Below are 26,521 nucleotides of genomic sequence, written 5' to 3'. Positions count from 1 at the left end.
GTTGTTAAACATCTTTGTCGAAAACACATACGGTATTCCCTACATCCTTCAGGCTTGAATGCAAAATTTGTCGACTTTTAAATGTGTCAGATGATATTCCGACACATTATTTTTTGCTAAATGTTAACATGTTTTGCCGGTAATACAATACTCATCAGAATTTACAACATTTCCTAATGTCTACTTGTTGGTATTGAAAATGAATTAAATTATACAGAAAAGAAAGAAACCAGCTATGAGCTCGCTACAGAGGAACTTTATCCAGAAATTCACACGTGTGTGGTTTAGACATCGATAAAAAAATAAACATACGAAGGGAATATAATAAACCACTTATGAAGCGATGACCAGCATTGTACTCTACACAGAGTAAGTAATGGACATAAACAGAAGATGATCTATATGAAAAATTGCCAACTACAGCTAGTAATATCTAAAGGGCCATTTAGAAATGAACAAGCAATTTTGATAAAGAGCATGTAAGTGGAAATCAAGGCAGGCTAATCATTTCTCTCCGTGTAAAAGTTTGTCTAAATTTCATTAAGAAAAACGGGAATAAGAATTTAAAAAAGTCTCACATGCATAAGAATAATATGTATAAGAATTTACATATAATGGAATACAGCACTAGTATATAACAAGATAATACTATGTAGTGGAATAATAATATATATTGGAATGGCTTAGTTGTGCAGTTTTGTCTTGATTACGGGGAGTTCTGCAGGAAAGAGGCGTATCCTTAGGTTAGACTGGAATTCTTTCGGTTACAGAAGCCTAGAAAACAAACAAAACTCAATAAAAACGCGACATAGATGCACATATGACAAGATTATTCTTGGCTCACCTCTGCCTGTGATATGGCAATAGAAACTCACTCACTGCATCTACCCTAGGATACTTATATTTCACTAGCATTTAGTTTCTTAAGTAACAAACAAAGTAAAATTTCTCTGCTACTTAATTTCGCAGCTCTGATGATTGTGAAAATATGGTGATATGAAATAAATGCAGTGAAACAAACACAATTAGACTCCTTATATCCAGTTCGCTGGTAAGACAGAATTTTTCAATTTGGGACTAGTTTGTATTTGTGAACCGCAGGTAGAAATGTGTAGGCGAAATCGATAATGCAATTTGATCGCTTGCTGCCATTTGTTTCTTGGACTGTCAATGATGTCTAGGTCCCTGCCGCCGTGACTGATGTGGTATCAATATTAGATCTCAAGTATTTATAGCACACGGTTGCCATGACTCAGTTTTATTTCACTTGTGGTGTGGGAGGATTTCATGTTTTTCGAAAATTCCGGACTCCGGACGAAGGCAATTACTCATTGACCTTTTTTGTCAAAGAAGAGAATGGTGATTTGATTTAATCGATGAAAGGTATAATAAAAAGTATTATTATTCAATTTTATGACTTTTCCTACCAGACTTTCATCCTCATCAATTACAAATTCAGTGACTAACTAAACTAATATCATCATCTTCCTCATTTATCTTGGCTGTTCCAAAAAAAACTTGTTATCTTAATTTGCTTTGCCGTGCTGCTCAGCCGATGTATTAGTTATGAGTTTAGCAAAAATTTCCCAATGAGCCCAACCACACATGAAAATTACCTGCATTTCTAATATGACAATTTTATTGTGGATATCAACGAACAAAGCTATTTAATTTCGCGTTTTCGCTCATTTGTTATAATTGTTCAGTTTCACTCATAAAACTTTCGCGAGAGGATGACTCCGTGAAAACATGAAAGTTAGATATACATAAGTGTCCTAGAGTAATCATGAAAAACGCTGACTACAGAGACAAAGTAAACACTTGCCCAGCTAGAAGGAACAAATTGCGGTGTAGAATCCGCTGTATCGAGAAGCTGCAGGATCATCTTACACGCAGTCTCAAAGTTATCATATGGAATGCTTGTGTCACATAAGTGTATAAACTGGCGATATATCCGTTGAGTCTCCTCAAGTATGCGCCGTATTTCATCATCCTGCGTGTTGAAAACCGATCAGCAAATATATGGATGGGCATCAAAACCAAGCTGGTTAAATTGCAATACATGGAATCGACTAGTGATTTGCTGCCAAAGAAATTAGAGGTAAATTGTTGGCTATTCCAGATTTTGCAAACCAGAGGAACATTTGTATAAATTGTATAAAAATAATAAGATCATTCAATGAAGAGATATTTAACAACAACGTTAACAAAATGAAGAGAATTATCGAGTAATAAAACATTAATCTGATTAACAAAAAAGAGACTCATTAAATAAAATTAGAACAAACAATACACTGTTGCAACAAAATTCTGATGCACATTTCCTGCTGGCGCAATTTGGTCATCATAATGTTTATCAAGGAAGGCGTGTAACACACAACTCCTCTGGGTAGGTTAGATCTAATCTATGTTGAATATAAGCGAGGAGCATAACTAAAACAGCAACCAACTTCCGAAGTTCTGTCCTCTGAAGCCGACCACGAACAGACCATGTTAATTATAAACATTATTGGTGTTATTCGGAGTTGTACACTCTTGATTGTATTTGTAATGCCTAAATCTTGAAGAATAACTAAACAGGGTGACACTTACAGACTTTCTCTGTGTATCGACACCATCATCGAGGGCTTGCTGATTCATGTTTTTTAATGACTCAGCGTTTGTGGGCTTGATAAACACGACAAATGGCAACCATTCCACAGTGCGCAGCTTGGCGAGGGCCTATAAGAAGCAGTGCTCTAAGTAAAACATATTTATGGTGAATGATCTAGAGACATACCATATAAAAATTACGAAGTAATTACTAATAATCAAGTTCTCTTCTGGATGCAATTAAGCAGAAACATCAGCGAAAGTATGCCAACTGCAAAAAATTGGCTTCTCAAAATTGGCTTATCTCCTCTTTTGTCTTAAACATAATTACTTTTCTTAGCACTTGCTCAATTTCAGGTTGAACATTATACAACTTATGTAGCCTTTAGGTAATCAACTTCTTTTAGCAATTAACTACATTTGATGAAATTGGTTTTGCGTGATACTTGTTTACAGGCATCAGTGAGTTCACCTCAGACTGGTCTTGCTTAGTGAGTAGAAAATAACAAGAACAATGAATTAGATCCAATCAGTTTGCAGTCCCTAAACAGAGTCATGATTGGTCAAATATCACATTTTCTAAAATCTGTTTGAGCTTCTGTACATTTAGTCTGGTCTAACCAAGTATTCAGCAGTTATTGATGTTCATTCTCTGCTCTAGCGCCTATGTTCTGACAACAGGCGCAAATGAACTATATGAGAGCCAACAAACGTGGAATGAATGTAAAACTGGCCAAAATTATTGGCAAATAATAAGATTAGGAGCTTCCTTATGCAACCTCAACTGGAGAAGAGTGGGTGCGTTGAATACCTCCTAGCATGCATCATATGCGAGCTGCCAAAAGACGATGAGGAGAGAAGTACATACCCCGGCCTTTGGATCGACGATACACGTCTTGCCAGAATCGATGACATTCTTGAGGGCAGCCAGTGACGTGCCATAATAATTGTTATTCAGCTCGCCATACTCCAAGTACTTTGCCTCTTTTATATCCCTGTCCATATCCTCCCTTTTCAGGAAGTGATAGTTTCGACCGGGTACTTCACCTTCACGCATCGGACGAGATGTGTTTGGAGTAGGAGCACCAAAATCCTGTGGTCTAAACTGTATCAACAGATTTTTGATGCTGCGCCGGCCGATACCCTGAGCTCCGACCAACACGAGGCATTTATGTCGAAATGACTTGACATGGATAACCTCCTCATACAGGACACTGGGAGATTGATCTGCAAGTAAGGATAGCCATCAGCTCGCCGGTTAGTCCTTTAAACGGACCAACAAGCGGACAAGGAGAGTACTAACCATGTAACGGACCAACAAGCGGACAAGGAGAGTACTAACCATGTAACATGTCTCGTCAGAAGCATTCAACACTGACAACGAGTATATAACACGGACAAGTTAGCTTACACAGAATATTCACCAGCTATATTTGCACAATAAAGCAAACGTCGAAAGCACAGTGCCAAGAATGTGCTAGTTGATTGACAACGAAATTAGGAAAGTAAGTCATGCGGGTGATGCAATCTAGTATAGGAGGAAATTTGATCATTCCCTCCATCCCTTAATTCCAGTTGATGATTTGACTAGACTACAGCACTTCAAACATTAACTGACAGCATTCTAAAATAGCTGTAATTTATAACTATATAATCATTACATTTCGTTTCCCATCCCCAATTTTGATGTTAGTAGAACAAGAACCAGTTTTGGGGACAAAAACACTCATGAGGTAAGCTATGGGCTGTGATGTAAAGAACATACCTAAGTGTATGAGCTGCTAATGTCAATGCTGTGGACTAACCAATGCGACCAAATTACACGACCAAATTAGCTTATGTTGGCCATTAGCTTAACCATTACATACAATGCATCATAAAAGGCACTTTAACATCTTATGAATAGAGTAATAAAACTTCACAGTAAAACAAGATTAGCACTAGGAATTCGTACCAGCAGTGTGATGAGCAATGATAAAAGCAATAGTTGAAAATACTTTGAACTAGAGAGCGACGTGTGCCTCCCAACATCGATCTTCTGCGCATACGGAATACTACTGCAGCAGAGTGAGAAAAACCAAAAAGTCTGCATCAAATCTAATGTCCCACAATAGTTTTCTAGTTGTGGCTATCAAGTTGCTAATACGTCTCATATTCCGAATTGCACTATATTTCTGCTTCACACAAACAAGAAATTCAAAGTAATTGTCTGTAAAAGTAGCTATTATGAAAGTTATCTTTTAAAAACTTATCAACGCATGCTCTGCTTTCATGGACAAAGATTTTGAAAAAACAAATTTTAGACAATCCTGCTCAAAATACAAACAAGTTTAACATTCTCATTCAGTGTTGCAGCTTCTTCCAATCGATAATGCGCAGATATTGCAAATATTTCTGTCTATTTTCGCAAATGATGAGAAAATCTAATATTTGGTCGAGATACTCAAAAAATAGTATTGAGAGCCCAATTTGTAATGTTACACAAAAGCATGCAACAGCCTAGAGACGAGAAAGATTACTAACCAGGCTTTGTCGGTATATTGCTGACTGGCTTCTTTTTCTTGCTTTTTCCAAGTCCACAGAGTACTATAATACAGAGAGGAATATGGAGGTCATGGTACAACAACTAGACTAGACAGATATCTTGACTAAAAGTGAGGTAATTCCTAACCATAATACGCAACATAAACCGACAAAATCTGTGTGAAAAGTAATAGGTAATGGTTATTTTATAACTATGCTCTCTGAGCGCAGTGTTTTCCATATTCAGAGACGGTTTACAGTTGGCTTTTAAAAATGACTACACATGCCATGTTTATATTGATACAGGCAACAAACTGTTTAGCCAATACTGCCAATGGCACATGCAAGAGTTATTGCTAACAAGCCATAGCCCAACTCTACCCACTTGCTGCATCATAAAAGTAACATGAGCCGACATGCCATCACGATAACTGATGGACTAACAAAGGTAGAAATTGTTGGAAATTGACTTGAAGGCCTAACTTCACTAGCTAATATAGCACAGGTGCAGACATTATGGACAAAGATTGGCTGTGCAGAGCCTATGGTATCAGCGTGAGGTTCCTTTCTCAGACATCAGTGCGCTAAAACATTGGCCTTGCAGCCAGTCCTCACACACGGAGCTCAGGCTACCATAACATCTAAGGAGAACAAGTCATAGGTATTACCTAATGCATGGTATAGGACAGAGCTTAAATGTTGATGTGGGAATATCAATGATTGCCAACCAAAACCAATCATGACAGCTACTGTATGACCCTGACACACATAGTAACCTATAGATATAACATTTCAAGCTTGATAAACAATCAAGTTATCAAAAATGTTGGCGCATGAATGGTGACAACATGCACAGGATGTCCGTGAAAATTCTATGAAGTTTTGATAACTAAAATATATAATTTGCTCCAATGCAATGAGTGTAGAGATCATGATATGTTGCGCTAACTTAAATGGATGCTATGCAAATGGAGAACAGTGCATACTGTATAACCATCTGTAAAGAGGTTTATCAGCTAGCATAAGGAGATTATATAATAACTTTATCAAATCCATCACGCTTGCGAATTATGAAAACAGCAAATTATGCGCATTACAATTCTGCGCCAGCTTTTCAACTTCAAACATTTTCAATACTCAATTGAGTTTCACATGTTTGCGTCGCTAATCATTAACTTAGAGCGTACAATTCCTTTCCTTTTTTCAACAAGGCGTAGGAGTCCATCCGCATCATGCGAATGTCTATTATATAGTGGTGCTTGAGGATTCCTAAGCATAGCTGTACATGGTTGGGATAATAATTGAGTACCCCTTAGTTTAAGAAAAATACGAGTTTTTGCCTTCATTGAGGTGAATGATAACCGAGTCTAGTTGGGTACATTAGCATAAGATAAGCGCATGCATGGCGATGCATTCGCTAAAGACGTGATTCGAGGTCTTCATAAACATTTTGAGGGTGTGAGCTTAAGATAACCAAAAGGTGGCCTTACAACAAACGCATTTGAATCATACATAGGATTTCGATTGAGTTATTACTTAGGTTAAATATCGCTAAAAACATTAAGTAGAAGATAACTCCAAACTTATCGATACAAGCAGGACTAACTACATACTTATTCAATATCGAATTCCAAGAGCATTGTTTCAATATTTCGTCTTATGTGTCCTTCTAGAGTACTTGTACCGAATTTTAAAGCACCCTTAGTGCCAGCTCAGCTGGTGCCTGCTGAACAGACAGACTCAATAAAACTCACACGAACTCTTTGTCTTGTCAGGAGGTGGCTGTGACATCATGTGCTTTCGTTTTTCTTCATAAGAAGGAGAAGGTACGTCACCTGTACAGTTAGTTCGTAGATTTCGACATTCCCACCAATTCTTGTCCTTGTCCTGTCAAGTTCAGATGTTAGTCATGTTACTGATCAGAATGACAATTATCTTACATAAAAATGGTGTTTTGCTATGAATAAACCACTATTATATATAGCTACATAGTTGGTGTCACTAAAACGCTAACTAATGAGAACTTCGCACTGACGATAGAATTCTGAGGAGTAAACTTGTCCCTGAAGAGAGCGGTTGTGTGAAACAGATTTGTAGCAACTTTTAGATAATGCTGACAAAAACAAGTCAGCATGCGCTCTTGATACTTTCAATAGTTACAACTTTGGTAGGGCTACAACTGACAGCTATTTCATTTTGCTGAATCATTTTTATGAATTGCCATCAGAAAAATGCTGATATTAAACACCAATCACACTAAATGCTGCACAACACAGTAAACATCATGGGCTATGTCGTAGCTCAAGCCTCTAGTCCCTAAAGTGTGTTATATATCACTGTGGACAAAGGCTGGGCTAGTCAGTTCGATTACAAACTGCCTATCACACAGGTTTACGCGAAACGAGTAAACTGACCTTCAGAATGACAAGTATGTCATCCTCCTCAAAGGCAAGGCCCATAGAGGGCTCTGAACGTCGTGAGTCTTTTTGTGGGCTGTATGCAAAATGGGTCTTCAAGTATCTCTGTAACAGGCATCCTTGCATTGATCACTAGTGGTATCATACAAGACTGGCCTTACAAACGAACATCACATTGTTAACATTAACTGCCTTCCTATGAGAATCTAATACATGTAGTTAATATGAAATGCCTGAGTGTTTGATCCGCATGATCAATTCACAGGCATTCAATCTTATCAGGCTCCAGTAACGTAAATATATGCCAGTAGACAGTATTACGAATCAATTAGGAATCCGCTTCTAGGATACACAATAGCCCTAGGGAGGAGGTACATGAATCTGAGAACACATCAGCGTGCTAAGCGATATCCCTTTCCTGCCTGTTGACCCAAAGAAAAAACACTGAGACGATGACGATGACTCATTGGCCATCCAGCAATGATGATTCAGCCAACTTTAACATGATTATCTAGTTTATATCAGTGAGCCAAAACCAAGTTTGGAGAGATGCATGCACATCTGAAACTAACCAAGTGCCTCATGTGTGTTCGATATAACCTAAACCTAATAATTCCAAATGAGAAATAACCTTTAAGGAGTATTGAAAAGTTATTTTATATGCTAATTACACATAGCCTGATTTAAATACAGTGCATCCCGGGTTACGATTACCCTGTTACAAGGTTTTTCGCCCTACGATATGGAGAAATTTCTCTTGAAATTAAAATTTGTCGGGTGTGGTGAATACTTTGAAATAACAAAGATGCTGATATGCTATTCGCCGAAATTCCTCGCACAATGCCTGAAAGAAATACAATACTCACTCTCTTTCAGTTCAGTTCATTTGTTACAAGTTATAACAAAAACGAAACCGGAAACAGATGAGTGATAAAATTTTAGATGACAAAGTTGAAGTTTAGTAAAATACATACTAAAACTTAGCTTAAGTATGTGTTTAGTATGCTAAATTCTTTTAAGTTAAATTCAATGTTTATGTTATAAGTCTGTTTCGAAGATAAAAACTCCATACAGTACGTAATGCACATAATAAATTGTAATGTTACATTTTATTGCAGGCCATTATCACTAAATACGCCAAAATTAATGTAGGTAACTATAGTTGCTAAGGTTAATATACTATTTGGTTATTAATTTTTAATATGTACGGTACATATATAAAATTTTAATTTTTGTGCTAGTGGTGTTTGCATTAGATAATTTCTAAGAGTTTCTATACCCCTCTATAAGACATTTTCGCCTAACGATGCCAACACCGGAATGAATTAAAACCATATAATGAGGGACCACTGTGCTTAAATAGTTCAAGCTACAGATAACTCTCAATGATGTACCATATTGCTAAGTACAATATACATGAACACAGAATACAAAAACAAACCCTTATAATCCCTACATAATACGTCACCTACCAATAACTGTTCAAGGGTCCTCTGAAACCACCAATGAGGAACGACAGCCATGATGTGAGCCAGTATTAAATGTTAACCCAAAGGTGAGTAAATGATAGAGTTACTCCAACTATTAAGGTTAAGCATCGCGGGTCAATACCTCTAATTATTTTCTATTGCATTGAAAAAGGATCATTATTTTTATTTTTTGACGATTGAAAATCTGATCTTTAAAAAGTGATTATGCACTAAAATGTGAAAGGGACATCAAAACTGCTCACAGGACAAAGGCACACATTACTTTTCCTTCTCACAGAAATTAAGTTACTTGCTGTTTGCCAGCTTGAGAGCAGTCATAGAACATCGCAACAAAATTCTTCTCGTATGGTACGCTAACAAGTGCGCAGTGTCCTTTATGCAGGACGATATTAGACTCGCTCTGTACTCACCTTGTTGTCTGTACCATTGACTATACGTTCACTTTCCGGCAGAACAAGAAACCTTATCTCTGGACCACTCCTAGAGATTACTTCCCCGACATCCTCAGGTGTATTCACAGACACATTATTCACCTCTAGTATGACATCACCAACGTGGATGAGATCTTGTCTATCCGCAATGCTGCCAGGGTGGATTCTCGTCACGACCAACTCTCCCTCATTTCCAGCATCGTCGTTGCTTACAGTGATGCCCTGTTAGGACAAAGCCATCAGAATGTGTCAGTACCAAGCACCATTACAACATCGCTCCGCGACCACACCATACTACCTGCCTCCTCTTATCGCAAAGACTAGCCACTTCAGCAATGCCTACAGGAATGACCCTCGAATATGGAAATGGCCTTCCACTACAGCAAATGCCTTCAACTACAAGAATGGCCTGCTACAGCAAATGCCTTCAACTACAAGAATGGCCTGCTACAGCAAATGCCTTCAACTACAAGAATGGCCTGCTACAGCAAATGCCTTCAACTACAAGAATGGCCTGCTATAGCAAATGCCTTCAACTACAAGAATGGCCTGCTACAGCAAATGCCTTCAACTACAAGGATGGCCTGCTACAGCAAATGCCTTCAACTACAAGAATGGCCTGCTATAGCAAATGCCTTCAACTACAAGAATGGCCTGCTACAGCAAATGCCTTCAACTACAAGAATGGCCTGCTATAGCAAATGCCTTCAACTACAAGAATGGCCTGCTACAGCAAATGCCTTCAACTACAAGAATGGCCTGCTATAGCAAATGCCTTCAACTACAAGAATGGCCTGCTACAGCAAATGCCTTCAACTACAAGAATGGCCTGCTATAGCAAATGCCTTCAACTACAAGAATGGCCTGCTACAGCAAATGCCTTCAACTACAAGAATGGCCTGCTACAGCAAATGCCTTCAACTACAAGAATGGCCTGCTATAGCAAATGCCTTCAACTACAAGAATGGCCTGCTACAGCAAATGCCTTCAACTACAAGAATGGCCTGCTACAGCAAATGCCTTCAACTACAAGAATGGCCTGCTATAGCAAATGCCTTCAACTACAAGAATGGCCTGCTATAGCAAATACCATCCACTACAGCAATAGCCTTTCGCTACATACGCGAATCTCCATAACAGAAATGGCCTTCAACTATAGCAAATACAATCCACTACAGCAATAGCCTTTAGCTATATACATGAATTTTCAGTACGGAAATGACCTTCTACTATAGCAATGATCATGAATTGAAGCGACTATGTTTGTCAACCATAGACCAAAAGGAGCCTAACAGCTTATAAAAGAGCTGATCTCCAAATGGTAGCATCATAAGAGAATGTGTAGCATTCCGCTGGTACTAAAGAGGAGATTACTATTGATAAATAGAGATAGGCTCTGGTATCATTGTTAATCTGTTAGCAACAGACAGTAAGATGCCGGGACTTTGGTGAGCTGCTTTCTGTATTACCTTCTTACCAAGATTTTAACTCCGTGATAGAACTTCATGAATAAAAATTAGCACTATAGTTTTTCTTTGATTGGTATACACGGGGATGAGCGATATCAAAGTTGGGACAAGATGTATGTCAGTGTTTCATTGAAAAAGATAGAACAAGATTTTTTTAAAACAGTCAATGCTCCTAAGGTACAATAACTGAACATTTGCCTTACGACATAACAAACACATTCATACATGATGAGCGTTTCAATTGGAATTGCTGGTGGGTCGTTGATCGAGTAATTAACATGCCAACCAATATACTTGAAAGGCACAAAAAAGGATAACTTCAAGTTTATGAATACACGTAAGGCTAAACAAATTCTTATCGTGTACCCAACTCAACATTATATACTTCTCAATATTTTAATCAAAAGAGGCACGCACAACAAATCTAAAATAACACTATATGTCGGAACAAGTAACAAATGTTCACAATTAGACATACTCTCATATCTCAGCAAAATCATATTGGCTAGACATGCCATAATGGGAAGGTACAAGGAGAAGTATGCCCTTTACACTAAACGTTTAACAGAGGAGTACATTGCTTCACATTAAAGCCTGACGCACACAATGCTGCTTGAAGGCAACGCTGACAGGACTTAATACACGTACATGTGTCATATGTATATCTCCGCGGGTGGGCCACGTTTTACTTTTATTAAATTATAATGAGTGCAAGCCACTGCAGACAATTTTAAACACGTTTATAAGTAGTTTTAGAAATTATATTAATCTCGTTGTTCTTACATTTCGTAGCCTATCAACATTTATGTGATAATGCAGTTTAAAAACACAATACTATTAGTAGGATATATGGTCACTTATTATTCACGTAGATGGTAGCAACATTCTATTAGAGTTCTATCTGTAGCAAAGTATCATAGATGCTATAATGAATAATAATGTTTATGCAGCTCTCATTTAGACATACACGCTGCACCTATACAATCTAATGTAGCTTTGGCTGCAAAAAAACTGTTGAGGGCAAAAAACAATGGTTGTGATGGAACTAGTTGAGTTTGGAACATGAAATGTCGTTATAGACCAAGTACATTGTATATATATCAGTGCTATCATTAGGTAGTTATTGAGTAAAACAACAGCATTTTATACTTTGTATGGTAAGGCTCTACAGTTATTTCAACAACGCTATTTGGCTTCTTAAATTTAATATTGACAATTCGTATCGTTTCACTACATATTGGTAGAATGCTGTGATAACAGAGTACTATGTTCTAAAATAGAAAATGTTAATAAGTAGCCTATTTATGACGGGTTTGTGCTTTCGATACATCATTGCCAAACTGAAAACTTAGGTTTGTGCTTTCGACACCTTATTGCCAAACTGAAAAGTTAGAAAGTTCATGTGATTTTTCGTTGCATCCTGTCACTGATGAGACCCATTGACAACCTTAACTTGCGGTGTTCGTAGTTCGATTGGTATTCATTGTGAACACCAATGAATACCAACACTTTACTTGCATATCCTCTAATCATAACATCCTTCTGTAACAATACAGGTAACTTACCAATCCGACATGACAATGCCAGGGTATCAAACAACAAACGTAAAATGTGCATGAGAAAGCTAAAAGGAGGAATACCAACCAATGGTTCAGTTGAAGATTTATTAACGATGACCAGTTTGCTGCGGTCATCCGTGTGTGCGTGCATGTTAGGTTCTTGATGGCTAGGTACTACAGGGGGCTGATAGACCTCCGCCTTCTTCGTATACTTCACAGGAACAAAACTCTTCTTCGCTATATCATCATGGGCCATAAGAACTCCCTGCATATCAGCATCGGCAAGCAAGTCGAACAACTCGTGTGTTTCTGGCTCATTCATGCTCGGGTCCTGATCAAGAAGGTCAAGGAGGTCGTTGACGGTGCCGCTGGCATTATGGTCAGCCGGCTGCATGGGCTCCCCTGATTTCTCATGAGTCTGACAATATAACAGAGCCTGGTGCTAGCACTGATCAGTTTTTTACTGCTATACACGAAGGAAGAAAAAATAAGTACGGTAGGCAAACATTAATTAGAAAGAATATGACAAGGAAAGGCGCAAGAAAACAATTGCAACAGGTGTACCACAAAGAGCAACAATACAACAGACAGCAGCTCGATATGCGTAGGAGACAATTCAGAATGAGCATCTAGAGGCACAGGAAATGACATTGACTATAAGCAGACACAATATCATTACATACTATCACCCTTCATCATTTCAGTCTTGAATGAGGTCTGAGCTCGGTGCACGTACAGAATATGTTACAAAAGGTCCCGCAATGCATAAAAATATTTTGAAAGAATTTACTTCACAATGTAAAAAATTGGCCATCTTTTTTAAATATATCAGTAAATCAGGGAGTGTTTACTCCGGTACTGGATAAGCCGAGGAATCATACTTGGCAGACTGTTCTCCACAACAGTGATTCAATTGATAGTCAATTCGGAGTAGAGATCTCACTAAAGCTATTGCTCCTTGAAAAATCTTTACTCCAAACATACTCCACATGACAGCTTTTTGCCACATTTCATTTGCTGTAAATACGGAATATAATTGGGGGGGGGGGGGGGGTGGGGGGACTCTGTACACGGCAATCATAGGTACCAGTTTCCCTAGCAGTAACATTTATTACCATCATCCAGGTGTTGCAGCCAAATGTAGAGACCTACGTTACTCTTATAGTTGCGAACACTGCTGTTCGGATGAGTTTTGGTCACTGTAGAGCGGATACATGATATACATCCTTTGGGAAAGGATATATAGGTGATAGACGTATAATATAGGCGATTAATGAGGGAAAGTCAAACCAGCAAATGTTTGGTGGATCAATTTGTTATAAACACATGAACAGATTTATGTGGCTGAAGTTGTTTATAGAAGAGCTCGTTGTGAAAGACCAACTGTTTACGCTAGTGCAAGTAAAAATTAACTGGGCGAATCTGTAATATCTAGTAGCAATGTATGTAAAGTTTTCAATGCCAAAATGATGCTTTAATGTTGTTAAGCAGACTTGCACCCATATTGCTAAGCGGTTGTTGGTAAATAAAAGCCATCGTAATGATAGAAAACAGTTTGTGGTGATTTTGTGTGTATAATATAACTAATCAAATGTCAGGGTAATGAAATAATGACCCAATCAATTTGAATAACTCACCTTGTAAGCTAGTAGTCTAAATCTTTACTCAAACAATAGCCATGTTTTAAGCCAGATCAACTGTGCCTGTTAATAACCCCAAGCGGTTTAGGTGTCAGTATTTTAACCTACATGTATGTAATTAATGTAATCGCAATCATTCATTGTCACAGTCAGTTCAAGTGTACAGTAGTGTAGTGGTTTAGATCGCTGGTCTTCAGACCTAGAAGTACTCATATCAAATTTTTCATTGGTAGATTTTAATTGCTGTAATTGGATGGACACAGGAACAAACAAAAAGACCAACAAAAAGATAAACACAGAGATTTATGTATAAAGATAATGGTATTCTGAAATGAGGATGAGACTTGGTATGTTAAAAGAAGGGGAGGGGATGCAAAATATTTACCACTGATTGGGGGATGCAATGAACAATTGCTAGTTAACCAATAATAAGTTAACTAACTTTTAGTTATCCAATTTCCATGATCAGCAATCGATATGATAATTACTCAATCAATGGAAGCCTCAGACGAATCCAATAACAACATTTTTAATATTCGCCTATAAGTTATTTTGCAAAATAAAAAAAAATCATCACACATGATTTTTTAGGATGATTTAAATCATTTGATTTTAATTGGCCCTGCAAATAACTTTGATGAGTTGTTGCAGCCTACAAACATTAAATATATACAAAGATCTTAGGTGAAGTTTTCAACGAAGCTTTATAGTGGTGCATGCATGTATCGATGTCATCATTCCTGCGTACTGTGTATGAATCCAAATCAAAGCTTTGCTGCAGCTCTTCACAATTACCCTATTGGTATCCGAATGACGTAGACTGAGCCCATACATATAACCTCTACACGAAAAGAATATGAAAGCTTGCCTTATTCACAGACTTTCCATGAAAAAACTGATGGTGCAATGGCAACTTCACTAACAGAATCATTTTCATATGAAAAAGTTAGTCAATGATTTTCATGTCCCAGTGAATGTAACCTTTGTTCCTCTGAGCAATAAAAATTCGTTGAAAAACTCGAGCATCCAGGATTTGAATACCACGATATATCGAAAAGAGAGTCCCTCGCTGCAACTTCTTCATAGAGATCATTGCCCATTAATAGACCATTATTTGAAACACTGGCTCAGTTTTATAGACTGACAAACCATATAGTCACCATAGGAATATACTGGGCACAAAATATGAGAAATTGAATTTGACCAACTTTTGCACATATGGAACTGCAAAGAACATAACTAACACTTGTTTCGTAGATGCAAAGTATGAGCAAACAATAGCAAGTATTGGTGATAACAAGAAGGGACATTACAAGCGCCCTTCCCGCAGCATGCTAGCTAGCAAGGTTCTAGTCCAGTTTTACTAGGGTACTCCATTCCTTAGCTCCAGGAGCATGCGAGTCTCACGCAAAATAAGAAGACGAAATGCAATGAGAGCGCAACTATTAAACATACCTTCTCAGAATGACTAAATAAAACAAGAGTGTATGGATGTGTTATCACCAAGTGCTTGAGACATACGCGCTTAGAATAAACAGTATTTCAAGCCAATAAACTGACGCATTGCTAGATAACGCCTCTACCTGAAACATGGCATCGACCACAACATCCTGCAGTATAGCTCTGACAAAGGCATATTCATCCACAGTGCCTCCCTTGTCAGACTGGTCTATCTCATTGCACACTCTCACCAAGGCCTCTACAACAAGGGTATCCATAATCAGTTATAATTGTAACCAATAGGTCATAACAAATACCTCAAGTCATCACTTAACTCATTAGTTAATAATACATTACATAATACTCAACATAGCTTAGCCAGGCTTAGTAGCGAGCTGCAGAGGTATGTTTTACACTAAACCTATACAGACCAATCTAAATAGGTCTTCACAAAGAGTGACCTTGCTGATACATAAAACTCTATCAGTAGTCTGAAAAGTTGACCCATGACACTTCAGAATTTAGAATTTTCTCACTGGGATCCAAGATGTTTCATGAATGCCTTAGTGATAACCGCAGGAATCATGCTGAAGCCAAGTCAAGACTGGTAGTGTTAACCACACAATTTTGAAAACAGACAGCTTTTTTATTATTTTAGCATTTATAAAACACAAAGTCTTTCAAAATTTTAATAGCCACTGTTTCTGCCTTTAGGAAAATTTTGAATCGACTAAATCTGACTGACATTTTTCCAGAAATATATGATATTAAAAATTACATTGACCATATTCCTATTGACTTTACTGGTGCAGTGTCAGTCCAGCAACTACATGTTCATAGATGGCCCAATATATTAACACTTTTTCAATTTGTGTCATAAACAAGGACTCTTTGTCGACAGTATGGCCACAATGATCTCTACCGTATGGCCACAATGATCTCTACCAGCAAAGATGTAAGTTAAAGCACAACTGCAGTAGCAAATCAAAACTATTGTAACCAAATAAGAGGAGCCAGGTATTAGATGTCATTTGGTTACTACAGCCTAAATTATATCGGAGAACATTTTCAGATGCTTTACATGTCAAGCCTAAAATGCATATGACTATAGACTTCTCATAGTATCTGTGAAACATTTCGATGATAATTTCCTAGTAGAGATACTAAGGACAACGAATGATGACAAACAGATGTCATAACAACTATACAAAATAACAGTCTCAGAAGCTGACTGTAGGTGGAACAAGAGACGTTGTGAAACGCCTCTTGTTCCACCTACAGCCTTGTATTCAAAGCTTTGGAAAGTACACGGGTACATCAAACACAAAAACATTTTTTCCTTTGAAATTTGTAGAAATTATTATTACAATACTTTATACCAAACGTGTGTGCACAAAAAGATGGCTGCAGCAAACCAGCCATTGTAAATAAATCTACAACGCGCAGTATTTCTCGAACACGCTTCCGTCTTCAAAGGAGGTTTGACAGCGGTGATGGTGATAAGGTATACAAATTTTGCAGAAATGGCTAACAACCAGACAGCCGTATTTTGATCATGGGTAATTTTCTTGAGAAATAGTTTATAATCAATTGATGTGCACAGGTAATAATCAATGGCAAATGTGAACTATTGTTTAGTTATAGAACTAACACTGCACCCGTCTAATTGAAAAAAAACTCCACACTGGACAATGCATTATCATAGCATTATATTATACTATGCGAGGCTTTTGCTTAAGATTGTCTAATTACATGTACATTTGAAAGCAAATCCGCCTCCTAGTATAATTATGAGTAAATTTTTACAGATCCTAAATTCCCTTACTAAATTATTTAAGCCTGTCAAGCGCCGTCATCATTACAAATAGTATTTCAAAAGTCAGCAAAATTTATCACTACTTAACTTTCTATTTCATCAGATTGGTTCAAATATAACGTGAATGGCGCCAATGGAATAGTAAAATTTTCATGGCACTAAAAATGAGAAAGCGCATATTGACGTTAAATTGTAGATATATACACTTACATAAAGTCTAATGTGAATGGTGTCAAAAACATGTAGTCGGCTACACTTGCATACAACATAGCATACAAGCCATACTAAGCAAGACTTATTTAAGCTTCATTCTTGAATCAATCAAAAATGAAAGTGATTATAGTTTTATTTGTAAAATTCTTGTGGCACACTTGACTCCATTAATGAAAAAAACATTACATTATTGCAGATAGTAGTTTGTTATGGACGACCTTCTTACCCTTGAATAACCTACCAGCAAGACTTATTAGATGTGTTCTGTACTTTATATTATGATGTCAAAGAGTTATTAGAATTGCCTATGGCTACCAAATAAACAAGGTGAGTACTTGGACAAAAATATCTATCCAAGTAATGACAAAAAACGTGTCAGTAAATAAACTAAAAAAAATCTTTGGCTACTAACATGCGCAAAAACATCTCATTTTGAAAAAAGATAATTTGGACATAGTTTTTAAAAATTTTTTCTGTGTGTAATGTTTTCATGAAAATATGAGAGAACTTGGATACGATAGTGATTTGGCATCCAGCCTGATCTAATAGAAATAATTGACACTTGCTTTGTTTTATCAAAATTACAAGTGTTTTAAAAACAAAAATTAATAATTGCATGTATACAAGTAAAATGTTAATTTGAGAAGGAAATCCAGTGAGTAAAGAACTTACCATGGGCAGTCTCTGATGCACCTGGCATGGCCAACTACTCTGTCTTACATAAAATCTGCAACAATAAGCATGCGAATAATCATGAAAAGAGACCATCGTATACTTCAGCTTGCAAATAATTCGATGTTATGAAGTACATATGCATATTTCATTAAGTACTTCATAATGTTTAATATGAAATACTCTGCTCTAATGCCTGCTTGAACTCTTCACACGTGTGATCAGGCTTGGGGCCACTAGCAGTGCGCACTGCACTAGTGCAGTGCAATTTAAAAATAGAAATGTCTAGCGCAATGCTAGTGCAAATTTGACATGAGTCCCTGGGTGCACTAGTGCAAGTGCAGTGCTTAGTGTGACACGGTATGTACTAGTGCAGTGCCTAGTGCGGATTAGAAAATTCCCATAAACGCACTAGTGCGAGTGCAGTGCACAGTGCAACATAAAATGCTCTAGTGCAATGCCTAGTGGCGGATTGGAAACTTTTTCATAAATGCACTAGTGCAAGTGCAGTGCCTAGTGCGACATAGTACGCACTAGTCTAAACTAGGTCTAAACTGACTGACGCCAACTTTGAAAGGCTAATGTTCCTTCGGTCTAATAAACATCTTCTCTGAACAATATTGCTTATCAATTTTGCCATCAATATGACTTACTGTTTACATGATACTGGTTTATTCAAGGGTAGATTTTCTTGTACGTAGTACATTTATGTAATAAGAAGTGAATTCTTCCATTCCATGCTTGCTTAGTATATTTAGTTATTGTAATTGTAATACATTGCACTATTTGATATCTGTTGTCATCTGCACTATTTAATATTGAGCATTATTGTAGGTCTATGGTTTGTTTGAAATTTTAGGTGAGGCTAGTTTATTTGACAAATACATGGCTGACATCCTTTGCACGGCTATAATTGTACTATTGCAGTGGATAGCAGTAGATATCTGTTGATTAGCAAGCAATTCTTGCAGCTTTTTAGCAAAAAAGCTCATTGATCTAGTGCTTAGTGAAGTTTAATAGTGAAGTGCCTATAGTGCATTTATGATTTTACACTCCACTAGTGCTAGTGCAATGTCTAGTGCACAAGAATTTTTGCTATTGCAGTGCCTAGTGCATTTTTGACTTCACTTTTCGATGCACTAGTGCTAGTGCAGTGCCTAGTGCACAAGAATTTCTGCTAGTGCAGTGCCTAGTGCATTTTATATTATTACTATGCCATGCACTAGTGCTAGTGCAGTGCGTAGTGCACAAGAATTTCTGCTAGTGCAGTGCCTAGTGCATTTTATATTATTACTATGCCATGCACTAGTGCTAGTGCACCTTACTGTCGTCTAGCCAGCAAATAGTGCAGTGCGCTCAATACTCACTAGTGGCCCCAAGCCTGCGTGTGATATATTTGATACACCATCCCGGCTTACCTTACATCTTTAGCTCTGCAATACTGCTTAAGATCAAATAACTACTTCATGGAAATACATCGGATCTTAAAATGTATTATATAGAACTATAAGAAAAGTTAAATACAAAAATCGAAAAAATGTGTAAAATCAAAATTGATGAATGATCAATAAAAAGAGTTTTTGCTACTTTGTTTTAGAGATACACCAAGTCTGGTGCAAAGTGAGTGCTATAAAAATGCAACATAATGTACTCTGTAACCAACACGAGATATGTTGTAAGCTAACTTTCATTTTTTTCATTTTTAATCTAACTAATCATTTTTTTCATTATTTGCGTTTTCGGTTTAAATTTTACCGTGTTTGGAGGAATTTGGCTACCGTATGTTGAAAATTACATAACGGCTGGTGACAACTAATAATAATAAGCGCAAGATACTAATGAAGAACATCAACTATGTTAGCTTAACTCTTTCCTTACATAGTTCTTTTTAGTTGAGATGTAATCAATTTTCTGAAACTTGGTTATTTCGGATGTGGGGCTACGTCTTTTAAAAGAATTTGAAAAGTAGCAATCCGATAGCTATGATATAAAATGAGATTGATCAGTACATTTCTTTCCTACAAGATGTACTAGTTTTAAAAAGTGTAAATAGTGGTAATAATATTTTGAAACTTTGATAAAACTCTAAATAAAAAAAAATCGGAAATTTACCATGAAATATTTCTCTCTAATCTACATTTCCTAGATACATTAGCTATAACAAAATCACAGTCACCTGAATCATCAGATTTATTGCTACATTTACTATTATATGATGACATAATCACAACGAGATACAATATTTGGAGCATTTTTTGTGCAAAAGTGAGACTTACTCTTTTCGTGATGGGCATCCATCTTAAACAAAGTACTGAATCAAACCATGTTATTTCGTGTATTTCCAGTTTTGACATGAGCATAATAATTTGTCAGATGAAATGACATTTTGTGTATTTTCTGTAAAAATAAATTATAAGTCTACTGCTTATACAAGTCAAGCAATACCACTTTTCCTAATGATGCATTGAGTGGTTTCTAAAGTGGCCTCCCATATGGAATAAGTGATCCCGCATGTCACGAAAGTGGTTTCCCATAGCAAAAGAGTTAAACTTCACTGAGTACAAATTAGTGTGTGTGACTACTGCATACCTCTATCATCATCGTTACCTCTGAACCTACATGCTGTGGCGTGTATTTTCATTCGCGTTAATAAAAATATCTAAGCTATATTATATTTTACACTTTACTTAGTCCAGTGATTACCAAGACAACTATTATATTCACAACTCAATGAAAGAAAGAGGAATCAGGGCAGACCCAGACTGACATGCAATGATTTAGCTAAGCATTACATGAAGTTGAGGTAACTAGACACAAACAGATGGCAAGAGAAGGTAGAAAACAGGGCTGCATAGAAGTAAATGATAAAACCTAAACCATAAGACAGTCATTATCGAAGTGACCAACTTGAAGAGAAAGGGAGACTTAGTTCCTCACCACCTCTACCTGCGAACCAACTCAATGCCGAGCCAACACTTCCCTTTACATTTCTCCAAGGTAACAATAAAAGCCGTTTATTTATTATCACATTATTTTACAGATTGTTTTTATAATCGATTTAGACATTTTTATATAATGCATTTCTTCTAATGTTATATGTCACTACTTGCAATATATGTTAGGAATTAGACTGTGGAACCAATGAAAATAATTTCTGTATTCTGATTTAGGAATATCTGCTCAATGTACAACCATTTTAACATATAAAGGAACTCTTGAAGCAAATTAACTTTTAATGCAGAAGTTAGATTGGTTGATTTTAAATTGCGCTACACCAAATATGCAAATAATCTGTATATTTATATTGATTTCGGAAAAACAATGTGCCGGCTGACGATATATCACATAAACAAAAAAATATTCTGGAAATATTACAATTATACTCACATGTAAAATGAAAAGTTATGGCCTCTGAGGGGACTTAAAATCTAGACGATGGTATAATTAAACTAAATATTATTAGATTCAACTGATTAGTGCCTGAAGATAGACGGCAGACAGTTCATTGCACAGGGGCAAATGCAATGTTTTTTTTATTATAAACATTTGTGAAATTGTGATACTTATTTTCATTTTTAACTTGAATAAAATGCCCCTTTCATAGCGTTCTGATAGCTTAAAGCGATGAATGTGCAAAATATGGTTACAACGCAGCGTAGTGGTGATATTTGCAGCTTACTGACCTTGAATTTTAAGTTCTCAATTCTAAAGCTAACCTTATCGTTATTAGGGTAAGTTTACTATTGATACAGTGAAAACTTTGTCAAGTTGTCTTTTACAGACAATTATGGAACTGTTAGCTCAAGCATAAAAGATACCGATCGTAGAACCTCTTCACAACTTTTTACAATGTTTGGAAGTTACCAAAAGAAATATGTTTGATGACAAAATAATTCTTGGCAAGTTAATATATAGTTTTGAAGAGATTTTGGTTCTTGGAACAATACAAACTAGTGTTTTTTCTATAGTTGCAATAAAGAAGTAAATATCATAGAAGACACTATGGAGTGAATAATGAAAGCTATTTGATTAATAAGAAACTAGGAATATTGCACTTTTTTAATAATCAAACTACTACACAATCTGAGGTTTTTAACCAACAGAAACAACTTTTAAACACAGAAAAACTGCTAAAGAAAACTAGAATATTTATCAGATTGTTGAACTGCTGAAGACCTGAATTTGCTAGTGATTTGGCAAGGGCCATTGCAAAACAGTGGGAATATTATTGAACGTAAAATTTGAGGGCACTTGCAGACACATCTTTCAATGAACACCATTGTATAGCTTCATTGTAGTTGATATTTTTACTTTTAATAAATGTTCGTTTCAATGAAAAGATGAACGATGCTTGTTGATTTAGGGAAACTTCCTATCAATGTACTTCATTTTTATGGGCCTGAAAGCAAGCCTAAAATCATACACTTCAACGAAGTATCATTCTTTCACGCTCTACACAACTCACTGTAACATTAAATTGGCATTAAACATACTATAAACATACATGTATAAACAATAACTTGCACATCTATATTCAGATGCAAAAACCTGAAGCGCATAATACTTAGCATAATAATCTAATATAAATTTGTTTCGAGAATTTCTAGTGCAGACAGAATAGAAGCTTCAAGACTAAATAAGTTACTCATTAGAGTTTTTCCAACACATGTTGTCCTAGCCAAAAACTATACACACTTTCATCAGTATGCTCCCACTAAGTGTTACGCACGAGTTAGACAGTCGGAAACATGGATTACACCATGCATATAAATATAGCATCATGTATCTTGTTAGAATGAACATCAAGTAAAACGAGATGCTTATTTCTAATTTCAAAATACAGAACTGTAATTTTGAATACAATAGCATAGTTATGCACATTGTTAACTTTACATCTTCATATGTGCTGAATTTCTTACATGCTTTTCTAATATTTACCACTATTAAAATTCTGTAGCAACCAAGCCTTCTCTTGAATAGCTGATGTAGCGAAGCAGATGTAGGCTAATCAATTTTAAAAATCGTGTTTTTACTTACTGTGTTCGGATGTTATTGCGTTCAAAAATTTTGTACAATCATGGTCCATTTCCTGTTTAATTTCCTGCCTAATAAACGAATGACTTGTTTGTGATTTTAAAACAGACGTTTTAAAAAGAAAACAGTTCACAACAATGCTATCACGAATATCTATACCAAGGTCACACATAGAAACTATCATTTTCTACTTTAAAACACTGCACAAATATAAATGGGATTGTTGCAAATGCACGAAACAAAAAGGTAAAAACTATAAATCCGCATTTACCCAATAAGCGGCACATGTTATCTTGCGGTGCACCGGCGTTACAAATTCTTGTTATTGCTATCAGAACATATAACTACTACTAAAAATCAATAATTAAAATGCACAAAACTAACACGGAATGTTATCACTCACTCTCTAGAGAAATAAATAAGTTGGTGAAGTGAAAGCCACCAACAGGCTAGCGCGCTATTCTTACTAAAAACTGAGAGCAACGCCAACGATTTGCAAGGACGAAGAATTTCCGCCAAACTATCGACCTACTTAGCAAATTTCGAGAAAACGTTATTTTTAAATTTGTTAACAACTTTAACGTTTTGTTTTTAATTATTAAATAATATACTTTTGTTGATAAAAAATTATAATGCAGTTAAAGTGTCACGTAACATGCTCTTCGTATTATTGCGGATAATTTAAATTTATTAGGCCAAGAATTATACGTGCGCAGGCAAATTATTCTATTTTCTGTTAGCTTTATAGAACCTAATCGCTTCGCACTTTTTCGACAATGTCTCTTGCGGCCGCGCCAAGCCTCGGCTAAGATGTGACAACAAAAGCTCTTATCTGGTAATGACCTTTTCCTTGCGATAATCACTTATATTGCTTTAATGATTGATGCAGTATTGTATATTAACTTTTATTCTAGTTTTTGTTTTATAAAAAAGCGTATTTCCATTTGGTCTACATTTGACATTATTCAAAAACCGGGTTCAGTTTTGCCGCTCCTGTTTTTAGTATCCAGAATATATCGGTGAAGAAGTTGTGGGAACTTACCCCAATTTGTAATAGTTTAAGGCTTAACAAAAATAGACTGGATTCATCAGAAATGAAACATAAATTCGAATAGGCTTTTGTGGAAAAAAGTACTTTAGGGGATATTACCCTAAATTATAGAAATCAATTATCATTTCTAGTTATGAGTTGTTGACTTGATACCTGCTCGAGCTCCTTTTCAGATTTTAACTGTTATTAAGTAATAATAAACGTAGGCATTTTCTGTTCTATTTCAAATGTTCAAGTTCTGTTCAAACCTTGTGGCATCAGAATATTTTATATGCTAATCTGTAATTTTGTTATGTGTGGATATGAAGAAATTATGTTATGCATAACTAATCCGAATTCACACACAACATCATTGTTGAATTTGCTTTGTCATTTTATTTTATTTTGACTATGTTCAGTTTGTGCACTTTTGCTTAGCTTGTGGGAACTAATTTGATTATTACTGGTTCAGGCACCACTGAAAGTGTTAAGCTATTGTAAGCAATACTGGTATTTACCATTAAAAGATACTTCTTTATTCTATTAGTCAAGTAATTTAAATACACATTTAACAAAATTCTAAAACAAGATTAATGGCAAAAGGTTAAAATAGCTAACGAATGTTACACCCTTGCTCGAACGTTCGTGTTTGTTTGCTCAATCCTATACGGCTGTCGGTTTTGGCAGTCAAACGAGAGTAGTGACAGTCCATAGGTAGAGAGTTTCGGCATGTGGTGGAGGAAGGAACGCTCCACAGACAGGAGAGAGAGGCTCCTCACCAGGCAGAGGTGAGAGTGCCTAAGCAGGCCTTCGGAAAGAGCTGAGTCATTAGAGCTGTTCTCTTTTATATATGTCTAGCATGTGGGAAGGCTAGTCTGTGGGAGTAGGTTGAGTATTAAGGTTCAATGTTTTATGTCAGGTATGCGAAGATATCTTGTCTAAGTCTTCAGCTGATGCACGTGATGTAGGCTGGAGCTCGTGACTTCTCCTGGTGTCTAGGTCATGTCTGGCAGAGAATGGCAGATCTGTATGCGCGTGATCATTTGATTAGTCTCCAGTGGTTCTTAGGAGGTTTTCTGGTGGTTGTTGATTTAATTATTTCTATATCCCTTTAGTATGTTTCTCCCGCTGGTGTTGACGCAATTTCTATAATTGATTCCTCCAATTTTGAAGTTTCTTATTTTCTTGTGACATATTTTAATTATTGGATCTTTTGATGTCTTTGGGCGTCTTGCTGCTTGTACGTATTATATACTTATCTTGTGGTCTGACTGCATTCCCTGTTGTATGGCGCCTTACAGTGCCTCGCGTTGCGTGTTTGCAACTCGAGTTGTGAACGCGCAACACGACTTTTCAAAAGTAAGGTGCAATATATTGGTATTACGGTAGCATAACCGTAGATATGGTTATATTAACGATGGTACATCAAGAGGCACCCGTTAGCTAATAGAAATTAAACTATGTGTGTACTGTAAAACTAGAACTAATAGCGAATTATTAGAATTATACTGTGCCGAGTTTGCAACTCGAGTTGTACAACTCGAGTTGCAGAACTCGAGTTTGTAAATATAACTCGAGTTGTACAACTCGAGTTGCACAACTCGAGTTCATCAAAACCCAAGCCGAGTTCTTTCAACAGCAACTCGAGTTCAACAACTCGGCTTGAGAACATCTCATCATTTTATTTTCTCTAGCAATATTTTCTATATACGGAATTTATTTTGGTGCATCATTGAACGCCGTTGAAATAATTTCTATGTTTATTTTCGGTGTTCATTCAGTTTCTTGTCAGATTCTAGAGAGATGACCCTTTTTTCAAATGAAAAAGAAGTTGCCCGGCTGGCTGCGAATTTCTTTTTCTCAAACAGGTTTACATACGGCAGTAAAATTTTGGCTCGTGATTGGCGTTAGTAATTGAGTTTTAGTAACCAAAACTTACATCATTACATTAGAAATCAATAGTTATAATTAGAAAGGAACACAAAATTCTAAATAACGTAGCAAAACTGATGTTATCATTCAAAAAGTGCTGTTTAAACGTAAGAGGCGCTCACTTAAAACTCATTAGTTAAAGCCATTTTGAATAAAATTTTGGAATTTTGTGTTCCTCTCTAATTATAACTATTGACTTTCAATGTAATGATGTAGGTTTTGATTACTAAAACTCAATTACTAAAGCCAATCATGAGCCCAAA

At 36.4% G+C, this 26,521-nt stretch overlaps 2 protein-coding genes across 3 annotated transcripts in view; one reads left to right on the top strand and one right to left on the bottom strand.

Annotated features, from left to right (window-relative positions):
- Positions 1–236: 236 nt before the first annotated feature.
- LOC137389885 (protein PALS2-like) lies at positions 237–23,805 on the bottom strand. The gene is made up of 12 exons (XM_068076038.1): positions 23,700–23,805; positions 18,263–18,317; positions 15,705–15,820; positions 12,567–12,899; positions 9,433–9,675; positions 7,530–7,637; positions 6,870–7,002; positions 5,116–5,178; positions 3,461–3,819; positions 2,593–2,721; positions 1,826–1,993; positions 237–774 (listed from the first exon to the last, which is right to left on the bottom strand). The coding sequence occupies exons 2-12, from the start codon at positions 18,288–18,290 to the stop codon at positions 745–747; spliced, it is 1,710 nt and encodes a 569-aa protein (XP_067932139.1). The 5' UTR covers positions 18,291–18,317; positions 23,700–23,805; the 3' UTR covers positions 237–744.
- Positions 23,806–24,079: 274 nt separating this feature from the next.
- The window catches only part of LOC137392116 (mitogen-activated protein kinase kinase kinase 20-like), a 33,655-nt gene continuing 31,213 nt past the window's right edge, over positions 24,080–26,521 (top strand). Inside the window, exon 1 of one of the 2 annotated variants that reach the window (XM_068078744.1) lies at positions 24,080–24,131. The gene's annotated coding sequence lies outside the window, so the exon portion shown is untranslated. The remainder of the gene's footprint in view (positions 24,132–26,521) is intronic. The other variant, XM_068078745.1, reaches the window with a different exon arrangement.

Source organism: Watersipora subatra, chromosome 3 (genome assembly GCF_963576615.1).
Source record: "Watersipora subatra chromosome 3, tzWatSuba1.1, whole genome shotgun sequence".
Lineage (NCBI taxonomy): Eukaryota > Metazoa > Bryozoa > Gymnolaemata > Cheilostomatida > Watersiporidae > Watersipora > Watersipora subatra.
The sequence above is the reverse complement of the archived record's forward strand: the minus strand, read 5'-3'. Positions and strand labels throughout refer to the sequence as shown.

What these genes read in the sequence shown, in the direction of transcription:
- LOC137389885 (XM_068076038.1), bottom strand. Translation starts at nt 18,290, where the DNA reads ATGCCAGGTGCATCAGAGACTGCCCATG. An exon ending in TCGTCGATCCAAAGGCCGGG is followed by an intron (nt 2,722 to 3,460) that starts GTATGTACTTCT and finishes TGCTTCTTATAG; the next exon opens with GCCCTCGCCAAGCTGCGCAC. An exon ending in AATTTGTTCCTTCTAGCTGG is followed by an intron (nt 775 to 1,825) that starts GCAAGTGTTTAC and finishes TTTGTTTTCTAG; the next exon opens with GCTTCTGTAACCGAAAGAAT.